This window comes from Schistocerca serialis, chromosome 4, assembly GCF_023864345.2.
Source record: "Schistocerca serialis cubense isolate TAMUIC-IGC-003099 chromosome 4, iqSchSeri2.2, whole genome shotgun sequence".
NCBI lineage: Eukaryota > Metazoa > Arthropoda > Insecta > Orthoptera > Acrididae > Schistocerca > Schistocerca serialis.
Genome location: NC_064641.1, coordinates 259,941,525 through 259,965,066, shown reverse-complemented (window position 1 = coordinate 259,965,066; position 23,542 = coordinate 259,941,525). Strand labels below are relative to the sequence as shown.

The 23,542-nt window shown below is 42.9% G+C and overlaps 1 protein-coding gene across 4 annotated transcripts in view; it reads left to right on the top strand.

Moving 5' to 3' along the window:
- The window catches only part of LOC126473906 (tRNA wybutosine-synthesizing protein 4-like), a 68,785-nt gene that overhangs the window by 33,586 nt on the left and 11,657 nt on the right, over positions 1-23,542 (top strand). For 3 of the 4 annotated variants that reach the window (XM_050101250.1, XM_050101249.1, XM_050101251.1), the window contains exon 7: positions 21,867-22,076. In XM_050101250.1, the coding sequence (XP_049957207.1) occupies positions 21,867-22,076 (210 nt within the window). The remainder of the gene's footprint in view (positions 1-21,866; positions 22,077-23,542) is intronic. The other variant, XM_050101253.1, reaches the window with a different exon arrangement.

Sequence of the window (23,542 nt, the reverse complement as noted above, 5' to 3'; positions counted from 1 at the left end):
TCTTTAACCTTTGTTGCGTGTATACATGAGATTGGATTCTTCACAGTTAAGTTTTAATACACTCAATCTACCTCAGAGTTCTGAGTTCAAAGATCGTCTAACATGATGCTCTAAAGCCTAGGTGTTTACACAATAAGTTGTGGGCACTAAGTCATTGTCATTTCTCAGATGTATTGTGTATTTTCTTTTAACCTAAGAATTTTTGCAGCTGGCTTTATGTAAATTATCTCTTGTGTAATTTACACTTACACTGACAGCACTGTTCTGGCCCTTTTTATTAAATTTTTTGTGCGGCAGTGCTTCAACAAATTGGCATCCTTCGTCTGCTCACAATTCAAACAACAGTTCAAATGACATACAGCTATTTTGAAATATTTGGCAATAAAATTGTAATGTAGAGTGGTTATAGTTATTTGGGGATAAGAAAAAACATCTGGCATAAAACTGTAAATTTTTATTCACCTGAACTCTCACTCAGTCACCCTCTCCTAGTAATGTTGTCTTCCAATGTCCCAGTTTCTCTTTGTAACCATGCCTTCTGATTCAGTTACATATTGCATTCAAGTTTTTCTCCTTCCACTTCTTTTCTCATCAAGATATCCATCAGCTTATCCAACTGCATTCTCTCAAAAGCCTTTTCGAGCTCGCAAATACTCCTTTGCCCTTTGCTATATACTGTATCTTGCACCAATAGTCCCTAGACGTTCAGTGGTATCCTGAGTACCTTTTCCTCTTCTGAAATCATATTTCTTCTCTCCAAGTGCTTTTTCCAATGTTCTGTGTAGCCCTCTATTTAGAACTTCTGCTGGGTGCAATATTAGGCTGATATTCTTCTGTTCTCCACACCTTTTAGAGTTTGTCCTCTGTAGTATTAGCACTATTACGGTTACATGGAAGGAAGTGTCCTGGCCAATCTCCTTCACCATAGATTTAGTTGCAAAGAGAGGTCAACTCCTTTCCACTTGCTTCTCATAAGATTTCTGCAGGAACATCATCTACACCACACACTTTTTTGTTTTCCATTTTCTCCAATGCCTTCCTCGCTTCTGACGTTAGGATAATTTCAGCTTCCCTCTTCATTTACTTCTTCTTCTTCCTTCTCAGTTTGCAGATCAGAAGGTGTTTGATCAGCTTCATAGAGACATTCAATATACAGGGTGTCCTATTTATCTTGACCACCCTAAATAACTGTTTGTCCAGATGCAAATTACAAAATGTTTCAAGCAAATATTCTTTAGCCATCAGGGGAACATCAATCAGCATGATTGCCTTCATTGTAGCTTTGTTTTTTTTTACAAAGATATGAACAGCAGTATGACTTTTTTAAATGGCATCCTGTATTTTTTATTCGGTAATTCATTTCCTGTCCTAAAGACCTATTCAAAAATGTATGACAGTGTACCATTCACTGAAACACAACATTATTAATTACATAACGCAACATTGACTTAGAGCCTGGGATCACAAACTCATCGACTTTTTGGAGTTGTCAGAAAACAAATGAAAACCAAGTAAAAACATAGCACGAAATTGACTTTGACTTTCTTGTACCATTGCCCAGAAGTAGGACATTCAAAGGTGCTCAAAGTGGTGACCCTGGACAGTGATACACTGGTGCTCTCGTTGAATGAAAGAATTGCATACTGCTTCCAGTGTTGCCTGCTGAAGAGAATTACAAGCCAGTATAATACATTCCTGCATGTCCTCTGGAGTGATAGACAACATCTTTAATACATCCCCAAAGAAAAAAGTCCAGAGGATTTAAATCAGGAGACCTAACAGACCAAGTAACTGTTCCTCCTCGACCAATCCATCTGGCAGGGCCCCCTGCGGGTTCGGGGGTTAGAATAGGCCCGCGGTATTCCTGCCTGTCATAAGAGGCGACTAAAAGGAGTCTCAAACGTTTCGGCCTTCTGTGATGGTCCCCTCTTGGGTTTGACCTCCTTTTATTTCCAAATTTCTGTTGTTAGTGCGTGCCATTTGGGGAAGGACACCTTACGTGGTGTTTTTCTATTGGTCCATCATGCTCCACCATCTTGCATGTTACCTATTGTCGTGTGGGGGGGGGGACTATGCCCAACATCTTCTGGGTTGTCTCCTTCTCGCCTTGTGCGCACTCTTCTTCTTAGCGCCTATGACAACTGTGGACCCTTTCAACACCTAGAATCCAGCACGGTAGCCAGTCCGTTGTGGTGGGGTCGTCATGTACCCTCTTGGTGGTAGCCCCCTGACCACGCAGGGATCGCACTACAGATGCCAGAGCTGTTTCCTCCCCATGCATGCCAAGGAGTATGTGCCCATCTTGTCTGGGGCACGGGGACTCCAGGCAACGGGATATCGGCCAGGTACCCGTTGCTTTGGCTGGGTGGCGCCCTTGGGGAGAGCCCTCGTTCGGAGTAGGTGGCATCTGGGCGGATGTGGCGCAATGAAGCGCAATAAATCACACCAAGCTGGTGGTCGCACGGCCACCAGTGTCTCTAAGCGTGGTAGAGTCGACTTTGATGCTGCACAATATGACCCTCAGTCGTTCCCCTCGTTGGCTGCCCAATGTTAGGGACGCCGATCTAGTGCCAAGCGGGAGCCTTACGTACCGCAATACCTTGTCTGCAGCAGGACTGATGGTGACTCCTTTCTTATGACGAAGCCTCTGTTTTTTGTGGAACACCTGGAGGATAAGTTTGGGGAAGTGGCGGGGTTGTCTAAAATGAGGAATGGGTCCATCCTCCTCAAGACGTCCTCCCCAGCCCAGTCACGAGCGTTGCTCTTGTGCGATAAGCTGGGTGACGTCCCTGTTACCGTCACTCCCCACAGTAGCTTAAATATGGTCCAGGGGATTATTTATCATCGTGACCTCTTGTTACAATCCGATGACGAGCTGAGAGCCGACTTGGAACGACGTGGCGTCCATTTTGTCCGTCGTGTGCATAGAGGGCCCAAGGCTAACAGGGTGGCCACCGGTGCCTTTATCTTGGCCTTCGAGGGTGATGTCTTGCCCGAGAAGGTCAAGGTAATGGTTTACCGTTGCGACGTGAAGCCATACGTCCCTCCCCCGATGCGGTGCTTCCAGTGCTGGAAGTTTGGGCATATGTCCTCCCGTTGCCCATCCAGCGCTACATGTCGAGATTGCGGACGCCCCTCTCATCCCGATTCTCCATGTGCGCCCCCGCCTGTATGTGTCAACTGTGGGGAGCACCACTCTCCATGCTCGCCGGATTGTCCCGTTCTTCATAAGGAGCGGAAGATCATGGAATTTAAGACCCTGGACCGGCTTACTTATCGAGAGGCAAAACTGAAATATGAAAGGTTGTATCCTGCTTCCCTTTGACCATCTTATGCTGCAGCCACGTTATCGTCGCCCACGCGAGCGACGGTTGTCGCCTCATCTGTGCCGCCTTCAGTGGGCCCTCGGGGCCGTGTATCTCTGTCTGCCCCCCTCGTGCCTGGGGGCAAGCCTTCCTCTGTTGCCCCCTTAGCAGTTGGGGGCAAACCCTCTTCTGTCGCTCCCCCCAAGCTTACTTCGGGAGTGACATCTGCTCCACAACCGGGAGGCTCGATTCCTCCCCCTCCTTCTCCAGCGGCGTTGCCTCCGCCGGTTCCTCTCTCGCGGAAGGGGTCCCTCGGGGCTCTCCCTTCCTCCGTTTCTTCTCCTTCCCAGCCAGATGTCAGCCAGTGGCTGAAGGTTCCGCCACCTGCTGGTCGTAGGGCTTCTGCGTCGTCGTCAGCCTCCGACGCTCCTTCAGAGAAGCTCTCCCAGCCCTCTCACCCTAAGGGCAGACGCGAGAAGAAGGAACGGAATGTGTCCAAGAAGAAGGACGTTCCGGCGGTTTCAGCACCGCCTGCTGTACATAGTCCTGGCTCCGGGGATGAGGTGGAGATCCTCGCCTCTGCCGTGGATCTCGCCCTCACAGAACCCTTGGGGGCCTCTCCTATGGACTCAGCTGACTCTCCCCCAGTGGCGGCAGTTGGCTCTGAAGCGCTGTCTGCCTCTTAGTCGCATTCACGCCCTCCCAGTCCCTTCCTGCTTCCATTCTCCAATGGAACTGCGGTGGTTATTTCCGCCACCTGCCTGAGCTCCGGATGCTTCTGAGTGATTCCCCTGTTCTCTGCATTGCTCTGCAGGAAACTTGGTTTCCGGCACTGCGGACCCCCGCCCTTCGCGGTTATCGGGGATACTATAAGAACCGCGCTGCCTGTTAACGAGCGTCAGGTGGGGTTTGTCTTTTTGTTCACCACTCTGTCTGTAGCTCGCCAGTACCCCTTCAGACACCTTTAGAGGCAGTCGCTGTCAGGGTTGAGCTCTCGCCAGCTATTACTGTTTGCTCTGTTTACATTCCTCCGGATGTGGAGCTCCCCCGACATGTCTTGGCTGCACTGCTGGCTCAACTTCCGCCACCTTTGCTGCGTCTAGGCGATTTCAATGCCCACAACCCTCTATGGGGTGGGACTGTCTCCGATGACCGCGGTCGGGCCGTGGAGCATGTGTTGGCTCAGCTCGACCTTAGCCTCTTGAATACCGTTGCTCCCACGCATTTCAGTGTGGCCCATGGCTCTTTCTCGGCCATCGATCTCTCTCTTTGCAGCCCCGGACTTGTCCCATCCCTCCACTGGCGAGTGCATCCTGACCTCTGTGGTAGTGACCATTTTCCCATCTATTTGTCACTGCCCCAGTGTCATTCTTCTGGGCGCCTGCCCCGCTGGGCTCTCCACAGGGCTGACTGGCCGGCTTTTACTTCTGCTGCAACCATTGAGTCTCCCCCCCAAGGTGACATTGACGGGGTGGTCCGTGTCTTAACCACATCCATAATTTCGGCGGCCGAGGCTGCCATCCCCCGCTCTTCTGGACTCCCTCGGAGGAAGGCTGTACCCTGGTGGTCGCCGGAGATTGCTGAGGCTATTCGCGACCGTCGGCGGGCTCTCCAGCGTCATAGGCGGCACCCGTCTCTGGAGACTCTCATCGCCTTTAAGAGGCTCCGTGCCTTGGCCTGCCGTCTTATTGCACGGCGTAAGCAGGAGTGCTGGGAGCGGTATGTCTCCTCCTTGGGCTCCCGTGTCTCCCCCTCGCTCGTGTGGTCCCGGATCCGGCGGATTTATGGATACCAGACCCCTATGGGCGTACCTGGGCTCTCCTTGGACGGCGCTGTCTGCACGGACGCTGCCGCCATTGCTGAACAGCTTGCCGCGCACTTTGCGACGAGCTCTGCGACTGCATCTTATCCCCCCGCCTTTCGCTCTCTAAAGGAGCGAGCCGAGCGGACGCAGTTCTCATTTCACACGCGTCATTCTGAAAAATACAATGCTCCTTTCAGCGAGAGGGAATTCCTCGCTGCCCTCGCCGATTGCCCTGATACAGCACCAGGACCGGACTGCATCCACGCGCAGATGCTGAAGCATCTCTCCCGGGACTGCCAGAGACACATTCTCGCGGTATTTAACCGCATTTGGAGCGAAGGCGTGTTCCCGTCGCAATGGCGAGAGGGTGTAATTGTCCCCATCTTGAAGCCCGGTGCGGACCCACTGGCGGTGGACAGCTATCGTCCCATTACCCTCACCAACGTTTTGTGCAAATTGCTCGAACGTATGGTGGGGCGGCGTTTGTGTTGGGTCCTTGAGTCGCGCGGTCTCCTCGCTCCATCCCAGGGTGGCTTCCGTCGGGGCCGGTCTGCCACGGACAATTTGGTGCAGCTGGAATCTGCTATTCGTACGGCCTTTGCCCGACGTCAGCATCTCGTTGCTGTATTTTTCGATCTGCGGAAGGCGTATGACACCACATGGAGGCATCACATTCTCGCCACGTTGTATGAGTGGGGTCTTCGTGGTCGGCTCCCGGCTTTTCTTCAAACCTTTCTATTGCACCGCTCTTTCCGGGTGCAAGTCGGTGCCGCCTCTAGTTCTTCTTATACACAGGAAAATGGGGTCCCGCAGGGCTCGGTGTTGAGTGTGTCCTTATTTATAGTGGCCATTAATGGTCTGGCTGCAGCCGTGGGGTCGTCAGTGTCTCCTTCTTTGTATGCCGACGACTTCTGCATCTCCTTTAGCTCCACGACTACGGGAGTCGCCGAACGCAGGCTGCAGGTAGCCGTTCGGAAGGCAGCATCATGGGCTCTGACTCACGGTTTTCAGTTCTCTGCAGCCAAGACTCGAGTTATGCACTTCTGCAGGCGTCGGACGGTCCACCCTCATCCTGAACTTTACCTCGACGGCCACCTGCTTGAAGTGGTGGACACTTGCCGCTTCTTGGGACTCGTGTTTGATGCCCGGCTCACATGGGTTCCTCATGTTACTCAGCTGAAGCAAAAATGCTGGCGGCACCTCAACGCCCTCCGCTGCCTTAGCCACACGTCTTGGGGTGCGGATTGCTGCACGCTGCTGCGATTGTACAGAGCCCTTGTGCAGTCTCGGCTTGATTACGGGAGCCTGGCCTATGGGTCTGCATCACCCTCAGTGTTGAAGTTGTTAGACCCCATACACCACTGTGGGGTCCGGCTTGCAACTGGCGCTTTTCGTACGAGCCCTGTGGATAGTCTACTGGTGGAGGCCGGGGTTCCCCCGCTGCGGATTCGCCGCCATCGACTGCTCGCCGACTATGCTGTCCACGTGCATTGCTCGCCAGGCCATCCCAATCATCGCCTGCTTTTCCCTGCCATGGCCCTCCATCTGCCCGAACGGCGACCTAGGTCTGGGCTTTCCGTCACTGTCCACGTTCAGTCCCTGCTGTCGGAATTGGGTTCATTCCCTCTTCCGCCTCCCTTCCGGGTCCGTGCACCTACGCCTCCCTGGTGTTTGTCCCGGCCGTCCGTCCGTCTGGACTTGGCACAGGGACCCAAGGACTCGGTTCCGCCTGTGGCCCTCCGTCGCCGTTTTCTTACGCTCCTCGCCTCATTATCGGACTGTGAGACTGTCTACACTGATGGTTCCCTGGTTGATGGTCGCACTGCCTACTCTTTTGCTCATGCTGCTCATGTTGAGCAGCGCTCCTTGCCGGCTGGCTGCAGTATTTTTACTGCAGAGCTGGTGGCCATCTTGCGCGCTCTTGAGCATATGCGTTTCTGCTCAGGTAGGTCCATCGTGATCTGCAGTGACTCCCTGAGCAGCCTTCAGGCCATCGACCGCTGCTATCCCTCCTCTCCTCTGGTGTCCTCCATTCAGGAGTCTGTTTCCGCCATTGCCCGTTCTGGTCGTTCGGTGGTCTTGGTTTGGACGCCCGGTCATGTTGGCATCCCAGGGAACGAACGTGTAGACAGGCTGGCCAAAGGGGCGATCGACGCCCCGGCTTTGGAGATCGGCCTTACAGCTCGCGACCAGCAGCTGGTGGTGCGCCGTAAGCTGATTGGGATGTGGGCTGCTGAGTGGCGTGGCATGACAGCCCCGAATAAACTGCGGGCTGTCAAGGGGACGACCGATGTGTGGCGTTCCTCCCTGCGGGCTTCTCGCAGGGACTCGGTAGTCCTGTGTCGGCTGCGCATCGGCCATACATACCTGACGCACGGCCATCTGTTACGTCAGGAGGATCCCCCCTTGTGTCAGTGTGGGTCCCGGCTGACGGTCGGCCACATTTTGCTGGAGTGTCCTCGACTGCGCACACTCCGGCAATCTTTTAATCTCCCGGGCACTTTGGCTTTGGTTTTATCCGATGATGCCTCCATGGCTGATGACGTTTTAAATTTTATCCGTGGTAGTCCGTTTTATGGTTCGATTTAGTGAGGTCCTGCACCTTTCCCTTTCTGTGTCTCTTGTCCTTGTGTCTGTTGCTGTTCTGGTGTGCCGTGAGATGGTTGACTCTTTCCCATTTTTGTTCTCGTGGTCAGTCAACCAGTCTCCGGCCATCTTCCTTTCTTCTGTTTCTTTCTGTCTGGTGTTCCTCTGTCCTGTTCTTGTCTGTAGTGTTTGTTGCTGCATTTGTGTTCTTTTAGCGCCTGGGGGGACGTCTCCTCCCCCTTTGGTTTTTACCTGCTCCGTCGATTTTCGGCTCGCCTGATTTTGAAATGGGGGACTGATGACCTTCGCTGTTTAGTCCCCCTTAAACATCCCCACAACCACCACCACCACCATCTGGCAGGATACCTTCGGTTCAGAACATGATGTGCACGCAAGTCATTATGTGCTTGGACATCCATCGTGTTGATATCACATAAGTATCCCGGTTCTTAGCGGCACTTCATCCAGAAGAGGATGAAGAATTCGTCTGAGGAAGTTGGCATATGCTGTGCCGTTTAGACTACCATTGATGAAATTAGGGCCAATAATTGTAGTACCAAGCATCCCACACCAGACGTTAATTCTCCATTGACGCTGATGTTCCACCTGTCTAGTCATCATGGGTTGTCGCTGGACCAATAATGCATGTTCCTTGTATTTACCTCTCCTTTGTTTGAGAAGGAACATTCATTGGTAAATAGAACATTGGAGAAGAAGTTCAGGTTGGCGAGGATTTGCTGCTGTGACCACTGACGAACTGTACATGATTCTGGAAATCATTCCCATGCAGTTCTTGATGTAGGTGTACATGGTAAGGAAGGAACTGGTGACCTGTAAGAATACTATGTACACTGGTTTTAGGAATGCCAATCTCATGTTCAAGCTGTCATGTGCTCACATGTGGATTCATATCAACAGAAGTGAGAACAGTAACTTGGCAGCTTCGTCTGGGTGAGTGCTACGGTGATTGCGTGGTCATGGGTTGAAACTTCACTTTTCCTGAAGCGTCGCAACATGACGAGAAAACATCCATCGGGAAGATGGGTTCTTGTCAGGATGTTGCTCTCTGCACAGTTCCACTGCCTGCATAGCATTTCGCCTACCTTCAGCAACAATAACAACAACAATAAAAGAAATGTTATATTGATGCAGTTTGTAGGAAGGACAGCTCTTACTGTATGCCTACTCTACACAACAGTATTTAAAAGGACTAAACTACTGTACTAAATGTACCCATACATAAGAAAACAGTACTGCAATTACTGTTGTGCTAACTTACATTCCCCATAGATGAGTAGAATTTCTACCTTCTTTTCACTGGTGTACATTCTGCTCACACAACTCTTCAACTGACGAGGGTTGACGGAATGACGGGTGTGCATTCTACTTAGGTTTACATTTGTCCTCTGTCAACATCAGCACGTGGATGTGTTCCATTACCCCGAGTACCGGCACTAAGCACTGGGAGCGTCAACGTCAATGTTGTCTTATAGTAATTAATAACATTGTGTTTGAGTGAATGGTACACTGTGATACAGTTTTGAATAGGTCTTTAGGAGAGGAAATGAATTACTGAATAAAAAATACAGGGTGCCATTTAAAAAAAAGTCATACTGCTGTTTATATCTTTGTAAAAAGCAAAGCTACAACAAAAGAATATGCTGATTGATTTCCCCCTGGCGGCTAAAGAACATTTGCTTGAAATATTTTGTAATTTGCATCTGGACAAACAGTTATTTAGGGTGGTCTAGATAAATGGTACATCCTGTATTGTGAATTGTGTTTTATTCTTCTCATGACGTACATTTGCAATCCATTTGGTTTGTCTACAGGAGACATTTCAAAAATTTATAAAACAGTTACAATGATTTTTACATTAATAAATAATAGCACTATAATAAATAACAACACTATTAGGATATTTGTTGGAACATGTAACACACTGTATCCAGCTCTAATTTCCAGTTTTTCCCACATGAATTCATCCACTGAGTAATAAAACTTCAGTGTCAGTACCTCATACAGCTTTCTATTAAGTGAACCTAAATTCATCTGCATCAACTTGTTCCCTTACAGATTTCATTCCCATGTATTGAGGTCCCTGGACATACAGTCCCAGGCGTTGGGTGGGGAGCATAAAATTTTCTTTGTTTCTAGTATCATGTAAATGGACACAATGGTTTCCTTCAAATAATTCATGTTTGGTGTACAAAAAAAGAAAAATCTCATATATGTATAAGATTGGCAGAGTTAACATTTTAAGTTTTCTAAATAATGATCGACATGGTTCTTTGCGATTTGCAGCGCACATATTTCGTATGATTTTTTTCTCTATTTTTAGTATCTGTACTATGTTTGTCAAGTTACCCTAAAAAACAATACCATACCTAATAATGGATGCAAAGTAGCTTGCATATGCTACTTTTCATGTGTCCATGTCAGTTGCAGTTAACAATATTTGCATTGCAAATGTAAAGCTGCTTGGTTTGTTTGCCAGGTATTCAATGTGTGTGTGCCAGCTCACATTTTTATCCATAATTTAACCTAAAAATTTGACTGACTCAACTTCTTCTGTACCTCGGTTGTTGTGTACAATCTTAATCTCTTTGGTTTTGAACTGCATCACATGAGTCTTACATATGTTGAGATTCAACCCATTTAGTTGAAACCAAGTTTCCAAGGTGCTGAGGGTACTGATCACAGATTTGGGAATATTTTCTGAATCCTGATCTTCAACTAAGACAGAAGTATCATCTGCGAACAGAACTGATGGGAAGCTGATATTTAATGGTAAGTCATTAACATAAAAGAGAAATAGGACTGGGCCTAATATGGAGCCTTGTGGAACACACTGAGATTTTGTCAGAAAAATGATATGCGCCATTTGAAGAAATGCTAACTCTTTGCTTTCTGTTGGATTTAAGCCATTGTGTGGCACTGCCGCTAACGCCATACTTTTCAAGTTTGTAAACAAGAAATGCAAGGTTTTCATAATCAAAACGCAATTGTGAGGTCACAGAAAATTCCTGCCACCTTATTTCTCTTGTCTAATGATGTACTTATTTTCTCATTGAAGCTGTTTACTGCATCTATGGTGTTTTTCCCCTGTTGAAAACAAAATTGATTGTTTAGAAAAACAGGATATTTTGCAGTGAAGTTTTGGATTTGTGCAACAGCAAATTTTTCAAATATTTTATATAGGACTGGGAGAATCAAGATGGGAATTTCCCATGATCTCTCTTGATCCATTCTTGAAGAGTGGTTTGACTTCAGCATATTTCAGTACCTCTGGGAAACAGCCCTCTTAAAACATTGATTTATTATTTGAGCTACTGGGCTTGCAATTCAATTGTGTACCACTTTAATAAGTTTGGTGGGTATTCCATCCCAACCTGCAGATTTTTTTGTTTCTTAATTTTTCTACATCCTCCACAGAAATGTTTAAGAATTTTGTAAAGTTTTCGTGTAGGCCAAAGGGATTTACTTTGTTGTGGTAATGTGTTACATCTACATCGGACTTTGCTACACTTATAAAAAAATTCATTAAAGGACTCTGGTATTTTAGTTGGATTTACAATAGTATTTCCTTAAATATCAATTTTTGAAATTTCGTGGTTACAGATTTTAACACCTAACTCAGATTTAATGACTGACCACACAGCCTTTGTCTTATTTTTATGATTTAAATTTGCCTGTTGTTTACCAGTTGTTTTGCTGCCCTGACAACTCTTTTAAATATGGTTTTATAGAGTCTAACATATTTAATGAAATCAACGTCTTTATTATATTTTAGTTCTCTGTGCAGTTGCCTTTTCCTTGCACTGCAAAATTTTTATGCCCTGGGTAATCCACTTTATTCATTATTTTATTGTTGCAGAGTCTAGGTGGAAATGTTTCATTAAAGACACCAAGAAAACTATTTAGGAATTTCTCAAAGTTTTCTTCACTTGAGTTACAATGATCAAAAGTCCATGTTTTCTCTTTTAGCTTTTCACTAAATGTTAGCAAATTTTCTGTGCTAAAGTTCCTGCTCATATGGGTTCTCATACATGAAATGTTCCTGTCTGTATGTGGCAGCTCAATGAACAATGCACAATGATCTGAAATACCTAGATCTAGACAAAATTTATACACATCTTCATATACATAATTAGAACATTGTCAGTACACATTGCTGATTGCCCATTGTCTCTGGTATATTCAAAGAAATTCAATTTGAAACCATATTTCTTTACTAAGTCAGTGAATCTTAAAGCAAGGCTACTATCACATGTGATATCACTATTAAACTCAGCAGTTATTTAAATTTTTTTCTTTTTTTCTCTGCAAAGGTCTTCTAGCATAATTTGAAGCTGAGATAAGAATAGTTCTGTTGTTGACGTCCTGGAATTCTGTATATTGAGACTATTATAACATTTGCTAGTGAGTTGACTATTTCTACACAACAGCTCTCAAACACACATTCTTCATTTAAATAATTAAAACTGTTTCTGGTCTCATAATTTATATCACTATGTAGAAGTATACATGAGCCTCCATGTGACATGTTTCTTCTGCAAAAGCTACTTGCTAATCTGAAGTTCCTTATTTTGTTTAGAATTTTAATTGTGTCCTCAGTAAACCAGTGCTCATTTAAGCAAACAACTCTAGTATTTACACCTTCTGACGAATGATTTTGGAGCTTTTATTGTAGAAGCATCAATGTTTAAACCATTTATATTCCAGTGGATAACATACCTACTTTGACTATTAGTTATAGGCTTTAGCACATTTCTTGCCAGATAATGGTTTGGTTTTGTCTTTCTTAATGCTACACAGGTTTTTTCACACCCATCACTACTTATCAGTTTCCCATATTTTTTATGGCCTGGCAAGCATCTATGAACATCTTACTGAATATTTTTGAGCCCAACCTATTCAGATGTAGACCATCTCTGGCAAGACACTTTGCACTTACAAATTTGTTGGGATCAATGAAAATGACTCCTAGTTTATTGCACTGTTTTTGATATTGCCGTTTATTCTCTGCACATAGCTGCCACTCACTGATACTCTTACCACCTATCCTGAACTTCCCATGGGTCACTTAATAAAGTTCTGTCCTAGGCTACTCAATTCATCTTTTTGTACTTGCTGTCTTTCTCGAGTGTCTCAGTTTCTGAGCAGATTTTCCTCATCCATTGTTCCCTGGCCTGATCACTTACTCTTTTCAACTCACTGTTCAATCACCAGTATTGCTGCTTTCCTCCTTCAGTTTATGCATTTTTCAATTTTCTCCTTTCTGCCACCTTCTGGATTACATAATCAATAACCCATGGTTTTCTTCTCCTCTTGCACTTCACTAGTCCAACGATTTCTTTATTGGTTGTTTCCAGATTGTCCCTGCCCTGAATCCACTGTTCCTTTGTGCTCTCTGTCTCTTCTCTTCTTTCCCACTTGTCTCTGAAGCCTCCTTCCAGTTTTTCAGTTTTTCCTCTTCCTTTAGCACATCCAAATTTAATTTCTCTGCCACTTTACCTACTAGCATGTTTTTCAACGTGACCTGCACTTCTGCTACAATCAGGTTGTGTTCAAAATTGATGTCTGCTCCTGGATAAGCCGTGGCTTTCTTCGTACTTGTCATGAATCTGCTCTGTACGAGTATAGATTCAATTTTGTCCATACTTGATCTCCATGTGTATCTCTTGTTTTGAAATTTTCAAAAAGGATATTTTGAGCTACAAACGAGTTTTTCTAGCAAAATCTGATCATTCTTGCACCTCTCCCATTGTCTTGGCCAGCCCACCACCACATTCCGATCACCCATCACTATGATGCATGCCTTTTACTTCTCTCTCCCCACCAGTGGTTCAATTTGGCTGTAGCACTCTTCAGTCTCATTGTCAGTGTGTTGGCTGGTTGGCATGTGACTAGTGGTGCGTAAGAACAATTGCTTTACTTCCTATTCCAGATTCTGTATTGCCACAATACATTAATTTTTTATATGAAGCTGGGTATTTACAGTGTAGCTGTAACTTTGTTTTAACAAGCATTGACGCTCACTGTACATCTTCAAACGCATCTGCAGAATTTTGTTGTAATTAGAACCCCTTTACACAAAGCCACTGAGAAGTGCATCTTCGTGGTGCTTTGGCTGATGAAGCTTTGGTTTAAATGGGCACCTTCAGACATGCAGCACCACAGTACTTCTGTCATCTGTGAAGAAGAAAACATCCATTGATATGGAATGTGGGACATGAAGAATATTCAAATAAATTGGAGAAGATTGAAGTGTGGGAGACAATCATTCCTACAATTTCACCAGACTTTGGAGGCAAAAATACGTCTGAGAAGAATACAGTTGGTGAATGTCATAACAACAGTGATTAATAAATTGGGCATATACCATATTTTCATTTTTACTAAATGAGTAAGCATACGAAATATACATCATTTAAATAAGATTTTGAACAAAGTGATCTCATATTTTTTGAAACTGTCATTGTAGTTGCCCCTCTGAGATCATAAAGTAGTCTCCAGATTTGTCACAAAAACTGGACATTTCTACTCATTTTTGTAGAGCCTGTTGACATGTCATGCATACCACAAGTATTCAGTGTCATAAAATCTGTACAACACACAGCTTGTTTTTATATCATCATCACTGAGTTCTGCAGATACATGCAAAAATCGATGAGAAATTCTCTACTTGGTAGCAAGAATACCGAAAGTACATTCAACATTTCACCTAGCCCTCCAGAGATTGTAGTTGAAAACTCTTTCTTCAATTAATGAAATTGCCTCCACATGGATGCAGTAAGAACAATGGCATACTGAAACCTTCATCACCAGTGATTACAAAAGGAAAGTAATCAGGGCCTTGGTATAACAGCCTGCTTTGAGAAAATGTAATTTCTTCCTCAATTAACTTTTTATAATGCAATGAATTCTTAAATGCTGTTGAATATGGTGGTATTCCATATGCATCAATGTCTGTGAACATGAATTTCTATTGGGAATCACACATGGTTGGCAACAATATGGTGAAAAAGTGTATGTAGTTGTAATAGTTGGTTAGAGGCCGTAGGAGGGGGAGTGTTCATTGCAGTTGGCAAAAATATTCTCTCTATTGAGGTCAAAGTTGAGTGTTAAAGTGAAGTCATCTGGTCACGTATAACAGGTGTAGGTGAAACTAAGTTAATTTTTGGATGTTTTTGGTGGCCACCCGATTCTGCTGTGACAATTCTAGCGTCATTCAAAGAAAGTCTATGGTCAGTAGTGCGTTAATACCCAGATCAAGCAATACTAGTTGGAGGCAACTTTAACTTGCCGAGTATAGATTGGGATGTGTAGATTATTGTGGGGGGTTGGTACAGACACTCAGTCGTGGGAAATACTTTTGAACACATTTTCTGAAAATTATCTTAAGCAACTAGCTCGGCAGCACACATGCAATGGAAGTATCTTAGACCTTGTAGTTACAAATAGGCCAGATCTTATCGACAATGTCAGTATAGAAGTGGGATTAGTGATTATGATGTCATTATTCCAACTATGCTTACAAAAGTTAACAAATCAGTCAAGAAGGTGAGGATAGTGTTTCTGCTAGATAGAGCAGATAAACAGTTATTATCATCTCAGTTAGACAGTGAATTGGCATCACTTAGTTCCGGTAAGATGGTTGTAAAGGAGTTATGGGCAAAGTTTAAGCAGATTGTAAATAGTGGTCTGGCAAGTTGTGTGCCTGGTCAGTGGATAAAGGATGGAAAAGACCCACCATGGTTTAATAATGTAATTCAGCACAGGCTCTTGCACTCTAGGTTCAAAAGGGGATGCACAAATGATGACAAGTGAAGGTTAGTAGAGATTCGTGCGTCTATGAAAACATCTATGCACGAAGCATACAACAACCACTACTGCCACACCTTAGCAAAAGGTCTGGCAGAGAACCCTAGAAAATTCTGGTTGTATATAAAATCATTAAGCAGACCTAAGGCTTCTATGCAGTCTGGTTTGGCAGTTAAAGATAGCAAAACAAAAGCCAAAGTTTAAAATTTCACGTTCAAGAATTGTTCACACAGGAGAATCATACAAACGTACCATCATTTGACCATTGGACATATTAATAAGCATCCCTGGTGTAGAGAGACAACTGAAAGATTTTAAAGCAAATAAATAACTAGGTCTGGAATGAATCCCAATTCGATTTTACAAAGTACTCTACAGCATTTGGCACTTTACCTAGCTTGCATTTATCATGTATCTCTTGCCCAGCACAAATTCCCAAGCGACTGGAAAAAAGCGCAGGTGACTCCAGCATATAAGAAGGGTAAAAGAATGAACCAGCAAAATTTCCGACCAATATCCTTAAATTCTATTTGCTGCAGAATCCTTGAAAATATTCTCAGTTTGAATATAATAAACTTTCTTGAGACTAAGAAGCTTATGTCCACGAATTAGCTTGGTTTTAGAACACATTGCTTATGAAAAACTCAGCTTGTCCCTTTCTCGCATGATTACTGATAACTATGGATGAAGGGCAACAGGCAGATCGTATATTTCTAGATTTCCAGAAAGCATTTGACATGGTGCCCCATTGCAGGCTGTTAACAAAGGTACGAGCATATGGAATGAGTTCACAGATACGTGATGTTTGGATACAGTATTACTAGTGTCCTGCTTGTCACAGTCAAGTCATTTAAATATTTTGGCGTAACGTTGCAAAGCGATATGAGGTGGAATGAGCATTTGAAAGCTGTGTTAGGGAAGGCAAATGGTCGTCTTTGATTTATTGGGACAATTTTAGGAAAAAGTGCTTCACCTGTAAAGAAGACCACATATAGGATGCTGGTGCGACCTGTTCTTGAGTACTACTTGAGTGTTTGGGATCCGTACCAAGTTGCATAGAAAGGAAGACATCAAATCAGTTCAGAGGCGGGCTGCTTGGTTTGTTATCGGTATGTTCAAACAGCACGTGTTACAGAGATGCCTCAGGAACTCAAATGGGAATCCCCAGAGGGAAGGTGACATCCCTTTCAAGAAACTCTATTGAAAAAATTTAGAGAACTGGCATTTGAAACTGACTGCTGAACAATTCTATAGCCACCAACGTACACCGTGCATAAGGACAAAGAAGGTAAGATACAAGAAATTAAAGCTCATAAGTAGGTGTACAGACAGTTGTTTTTCCCTTGCTGTATTTGCGAGTGGAACAGAACGGGAAATGACAAGTAGTGGTTCAGGGTACCCTCTGCTATGCGCCATATGGTGGCTTGCAGAGTATCTACATAGATGTAGATGTAGATGTAGATGTAGATGTAGATGTGCCCAACTCCAGCTGACTTGATGACATTCGTATGTTTACCATCTACAGCTGCCAACCAGTTTTAGAAATGTGCCAGATTCCGGAAGTCAGTTTATTGTCAGAATGGAGAAGCAGACAGGTCAAAAGTAATTTCATATTGCCTGACACACTTGTCAAGCTATACTAGAATTAATTACAGGTTTCTTGAAGGATCTGGAGGTATTGACTGATTATGAATATCTAGGATCTCTGCTAAAGACAAAGGAATGTGTGATAAAGAAACAAAATGACACATTGCCCCTGCCTAAGTTGCAATGGTTAAACTCACTAAAATCTAGCAGAACTGGACAATATTCAAAATGACAAAGATGCATGAGGTGGAATCATTGGGTGTTCCCTGTATTCTTGTATGAAAGTGAGACCTGGGCCATGACAGCTAATGACAACAGCTGAATTGATGCCTTCAAGATGTGGTTTCAATGGAAGATTTTATGCATTCCGTGGACGGAAAGAAGAACCGATGCTTCCGTTATAGAAGAACTAGCATCACAAGAAGTGTATGATGCCATGTCAGCCAAAGATACTTCCCGTTCTTTGGGCACATTTTGAAAAGAGAAGAATATACAACTTAGAAAAAAGGCAAAACTGAATACAGAAGGCTGTGAGGAAGAGCAGTAAATAGATTCTTGGATCAAGCAAAAAAGATTATCGGCCTATCTCTTCACATTATATTAAGAAGAACTGAAGATCACTGTGGATGGAGACATCTAGTTGTCGATTCATTTACTTAAGAACTGAGTGAAGAAATGAGGTCATGACGCTTGGCAGTGAGTAAACCAGTTCATGATGATGATGATGATGATGATGTAGGTAAGTTGTTATAGAACGTAAATACATTTGGATTAAACGAGATAGCTCACTGAAAAGCAAGATCATTGAATTTTGTTGATACATCCAAGCAAAAGAAAGTAAACTTGCTAACTTTGTTGAAGAATTGATAGGGCAGCTTGATATTGTAGCTGAAGTTCCATCATTGTATTTGCAGCCCCAAAATACCTGAAAACAAGAAATATGAGTGACACACAAGAATCATTTCTGTTGCTTTTCCAAGTCTGTTGTTGTACAGAGTTTACATTTACTAGATATTTTTAATTTTTTTTTCAAAGAAAGTGGAAAAGATTAAGGGATTCTTACACCAAAGAATTGCAAAAAGAAAAGAGATAAAGAGAGAGAGACCAGTTTGGTTTGGAAGCTTCTGGGGGGGGGGGGGGGGAACAATGTTTTGTTAGAGAATTCATGATGTCTTGATACTTCAAAGGTACAGTTGACAGCATTGGACTGGAGATTGAGGATGATCCTCAGCATAGCACATCACAAGTCAAAGGGATCAAAGAGTGTGTGGGTCCTAAGCATAATAAAAATAAGAAATGTATGAAGGAACCTATAGAAACAGATGACCTTATTAAAACTCTTAAAGCAAAATTTTACAGGCCATCTAACATTGAATCATAAGAAAGATGAAGACATGCGGTTCATGTTACTTTTAGTGTCTGAAATTATTCATGAATTTGTGAAATTACACACAATGTCGAAAATTTTGAATACTTTTAGAAAGGCAACAAACAAAAGTGTTTGAGTAGCTACATCTTAAATCTCACATTGTTCAGTTCCATAATTTCATTGTGAAGCATATTACATCATGTCCAGGAAGTTTTCCAAGCAATCTCCAGACCACTTCACTCACTCTTAACAGTGCACAAACAGAGATCCACGCAGGAATTCAATGTCACTATGAACTGATATCCTAAACATCTGCTTCAAGTATGTCTTCAGAAAGCAATTCAGAATAACTTGGATAGTAAGTTAATGCTTTCTACAGTTGTGTAATTTGCAACAAAATACACTCTTAAAAGAAGGCTGTACTATGAAGGAATTATACAAATTGGTCACAAATTGACGTTACATACAGATGTCAACAGAACATGCAAGATGGTAATCTTTGACGACTGATGGATGAATGTGTGACATCACAGCACAGTTTCACTGTGCAGCTGGCAAGGATAGTAAACAGCGGACTTGTCAATGCCAGAACATAAAGTCTTTGTGGATTTCATTCTGTGTACTGAGTTGGACAGTAACTATGCCTCACAGACAGGCATGTGAAAAATATATGCTGATGTCAGCATTTGAGAAAGGACATGTAGTTGAAATCAAAAAAGCCAGTTGGAGTAATCAGTGAATAACTTGACATTTGAATAGCAGCACTGCCACTATTTAATGATGTTGGCAGGAATGGTTGAACCATGGCTGAACATGCACCGAGAAGGAAGTGGTCGACCTAGAGAGACAACAGAACATGAGGACTGAGCAGTCATCAAGAGAGACACTCAGTGCCCCAGATACATCCTTACCATCACTCCAATGTGCAACTAGTGTTTCAATGACCCAAAAACTATTAGTAATAGCTAACAGACAGGGCTCTGGGCTCATGGCACCTCTTACTCTGACTACTATTGACCTCTGAACAACACCAAGCCAGTTTGCAGTGGTGTTGGGCACATTAGGCCAGGAATCTCATTGACTGGAATTGTCTTCAGTGGTGAGTCCTGCCTTGAACTGAGCCCCGAGGACTAGCGAAGACATGTCTGGAGATGCCCCGGACAGTGACGGGATACAAACCTGACGGTCGCTTGCCATACGGCCTGACAACCAGGAGTGATGGTCTGGGATGTTATTTTGTTTCATAGCAAGACTCATTCAGTTGTCATCTGCAGCATTCTTATAATGCAGTGGTATGTTGATGATATTCTACACCCTGTTTTAGCTGGCCACGGTGGCCGAGCAGTTCTAGGCGCTTCAGTCCGGAACTGCGCGACTGCTATGGTCGCAGGTTTGAATCCTGCCTTGGGCATGGATGTGTGTGATGTCCTTAGGTCAGTTAGGTTTAAGTAGTTCTAAGTTCTAGGGGACTGATGACCTCAGATGTTAAGTCCCATAGTGCTCAGAGCCATTTGAACACCCTGTTTTGTTGCCCTTCATGGCAAGTCATCCTGAGCTTACAATTCAGCAAGATAATTCCTGCCCACACATGGTGAGAGTTTCTACTGCTTGTCTTCATGCTTTCCAAACCCTACCTTTGCCATCAAGGTTGCCAGATCTCTCCCCAACTGAAAATTTTGGAGCATTATGGGCAAGGCCCTCCAACCAGCTCACATTTCTGATGGTCTGATGCACCAATTGGACAGAATTTGGCACAATATCCCTCAGGAGGACATCCAACATCTCTGTCAATCAATGCCAAGTTGAATAACAGGTTGCATAAACGTCAGATGTGGACCAACCAGTTATTGATAGTTTTAGGTTTTCCGTAGTTTTCCTAAACTGCTTACCACAAATGGCAGAATGGTTCCTTTGAAAAGGATAGAGCCAATTTCCTTCCTCAAACTGATCTTGTGCTCTATCTTTCATGATCTCATCATTGATGAGACATTACTTTGGTCTTCCTTTTCCTCTGCTTCAAAACCCTTGCCATCTAGAGCTTTTTCTAGAAACACTATCTTTTCTGAACTGTTTAGTTGAGAACTGTTCTTCCAACATATCCTTTGGCCTCTGAACCCTAACCTGTCTCTGACCCTTCCCTCTTCTCACCTTTTCACTCCCTATCCCCTTCCATTCCTAGCGCTTACTTCTCATTACCATTTACCATTTTTACATTTACTCACATACTGTATCTGAGACTACTTGAACTTAGTTACATGACAGTATAGGAAGAAAGGGGGAGAGAATGAATGAGTGATCATGTGCATGTTTTCTGTTCTGACGAATGCAAGTTCAGTATGTGAACTACTATTCATGAACTCCATTATTTAGAAAACTTAAAATATTAACTCTGCCATCCCTATACATATAGGAGATTATTATCTTTTTGTACACCAGACATGAATTATTTGAGGGAAACCATTTTGTCCACTAGCATGATACTAGAAAGAAAGAAAATTTTATGCTCCCCACCCACTGCCTCAGACTTTATGCCCCAGGACCTCAATACATGGAATGAAAATTTGTAATAAATTAAAATGGAACAAGTTGATGCAGATGACTTTAGATCCACTTAAAAGAAAACTATATGAAATACTGACACTGAAATGTTATTACCCAGTGGATGAATTCATGGGGGACAAAATGGAAATTTGAGCTTTATACAATGTGTTACATATTCCAAGAAATATCATTACAGTGTTATTATTTATTGTAGTGCTGTTATTTATTAGTGAAAAATGATTGTAACTATATTATAAATTTTTGACATGTCTCCTGTATGCAAACCAAATGAATTGCAAATGTACATCATGAGATAAATAAAACACAATTCACTCCTCCTCCTCCTCCTCTTCCTCATTATCATCATCTTGTTTCCATGCTAATGTCCTGCTCAAGACTTCTTCAATGCAGTGGGTGGTTTTCATTTCTGAAATTATTTTTTTGTTCATCCAGAATTTAAGTGATTTATATTTCAGTCTTCAGTATTTTACTCCATGTTGTTTGGTCTTGAGTGTATGTGTTATTTATTCATTAAGAACAAATTACCTGTCTGATCCTTTGCATTAGCGATATTATGTATTCCAGCTTATAAAAATAACTTTACAATTCTTCATATTTAAAGATAGTGATTAGTATCCTTGTACAACAACCATTCTCTTTTTCATTACAAGGTTACTAAGGCTTTAGCTTAGTAGCTGAATTTTGTATTTAGAGATCTGAATGTTTAATTCAAATCCTCAAGCTATTTTTGTGTGTAAGAGACTATGACAATGAATGGATACATTGTTTTAGAACTATTTTCAGGGTGTTCACTAATAAAATAGGCTGATTTATCAATTTCTTGTAGGTCCTGAATGATTTGTGGCAACTAAGTATTCAGCAAAGGATATTCAGCCAGATTAGCAACGTGAGTAAAAACTGGCCATTTGCCCGGTTTTCTCATAGTGCAGTAGCTCTAATGAGATGTTCATTGATAATCACTGGGGGTCTGAATGAGATCTTGCAGCCACTAAGGGACATGTGGATATATGATACTGAAGAGGGCTCCTGGAAAGAGGTTTGTTTATTTTTATTATTATTTCAAACAGTGGAAAATCCAGGATGGAATGTAACAATATTACCAGCACTACACAGCTGTCATTCCACCACCGCACCCAGTCTTTTTATTTTTATTTATTAATGTTATTTTTTATTTTTATTTATTTATGTATTAATATCTATGTAAGAAGTCTGTGGAACTTCCTCAGTTGCTTCCCTCTAGCATCTGGTTGCTATTTGATTACAAAAGTAACCACCAGTATTGGTTCTTAATTTTAATCTTATAGGCCAGTGATTGTATTAATACTTAGCAGAAACTAATGTTTTTTGTTTCAATTTTTATGTGCAGTTTTCTTTTCATGTGTGCAATAAATATAAATATGTAATTCATTGTGACATGCCTACATATGAAGAGGGAATTCTGTGTTAGATATCAGCCCCTAGCACACTTTGAGAAGTCTTATCATCATCTTGTGATATGGCATGACAACCAATATAAGTAACAGAACTCAGCGATCTTAATGTTTGGTCAGATGCTTTGATAAAGTCATTCTTCACCTTAATGTTTTGTCAGTTAACAATTTCAGCACACCCTTCTTTTTCACCTTCTGAAAATTTTTCTTTAAATTTGCATAATAATAAGTGCCACCATGTCTGTGCTCCAGTGCACTAGCATCTTAATAAGTTTACATTTATCATTTTTTGGTCTTCTGTCTCTCTAATCACTTACAAGCTGCCTCTCTTTGACTAAAATTTCATTTCTTTCGTTTCAGTCTTAGTGGCAGCTTTTTATTGTACTAACTCCCTGAGTTTGTATGAGGGAAAACTATTCCATGGGAAATGTTAACAGGAAACACATGCATCTCCACATTTGCAACTTTGCTGTCACAATCTTTCTGTAGTGAGATGTTAAGTGGAACCGGTCAATCAGTGATTCTTACTCATGAGAGTGTCGTGCATTACCACGATAAAGTAGCTAAAAACTTTGTTGTTCTGCAACTAGGTTCAGCAGTATGTCAGTGTCATCATCTGGCAGACTCAAGAATGGTGTATATCACAGATCCATAATTTTGAATTATATTATAAGGTGTACAACTTTCCTTTCACCGTTTGCCGTTAGGTGGCGACAGCGGTAAGTAGCAGTCGAAAGAAACAGATCGCAGACGTCAGGCAGTTAGGTTGGACCTCGGTCAACATATCCTCATTCAAACATTAGTCGATTTGCATCTGCATCACAAAGCTGTTCCTGATTGAAAATGTCAGTTTACGAGCCTAATTCTTGTCATTTGCGGAAGGTGTTACTGTTTTGTTTCAGTATGAAGAAAACAGCGGTTGAGTCTCATCAAATGCTCTCAAGTACATATGGTAAGGATGCTATTAGTGAAAGAACATGTCGTGAGTGGTTTCAACACTTTAAGAACAGTGATTTTAATGTTGTAGAACGGCTGGCCATAGTGGTGGAAGAGAGAATGTTTTCGAAGATGC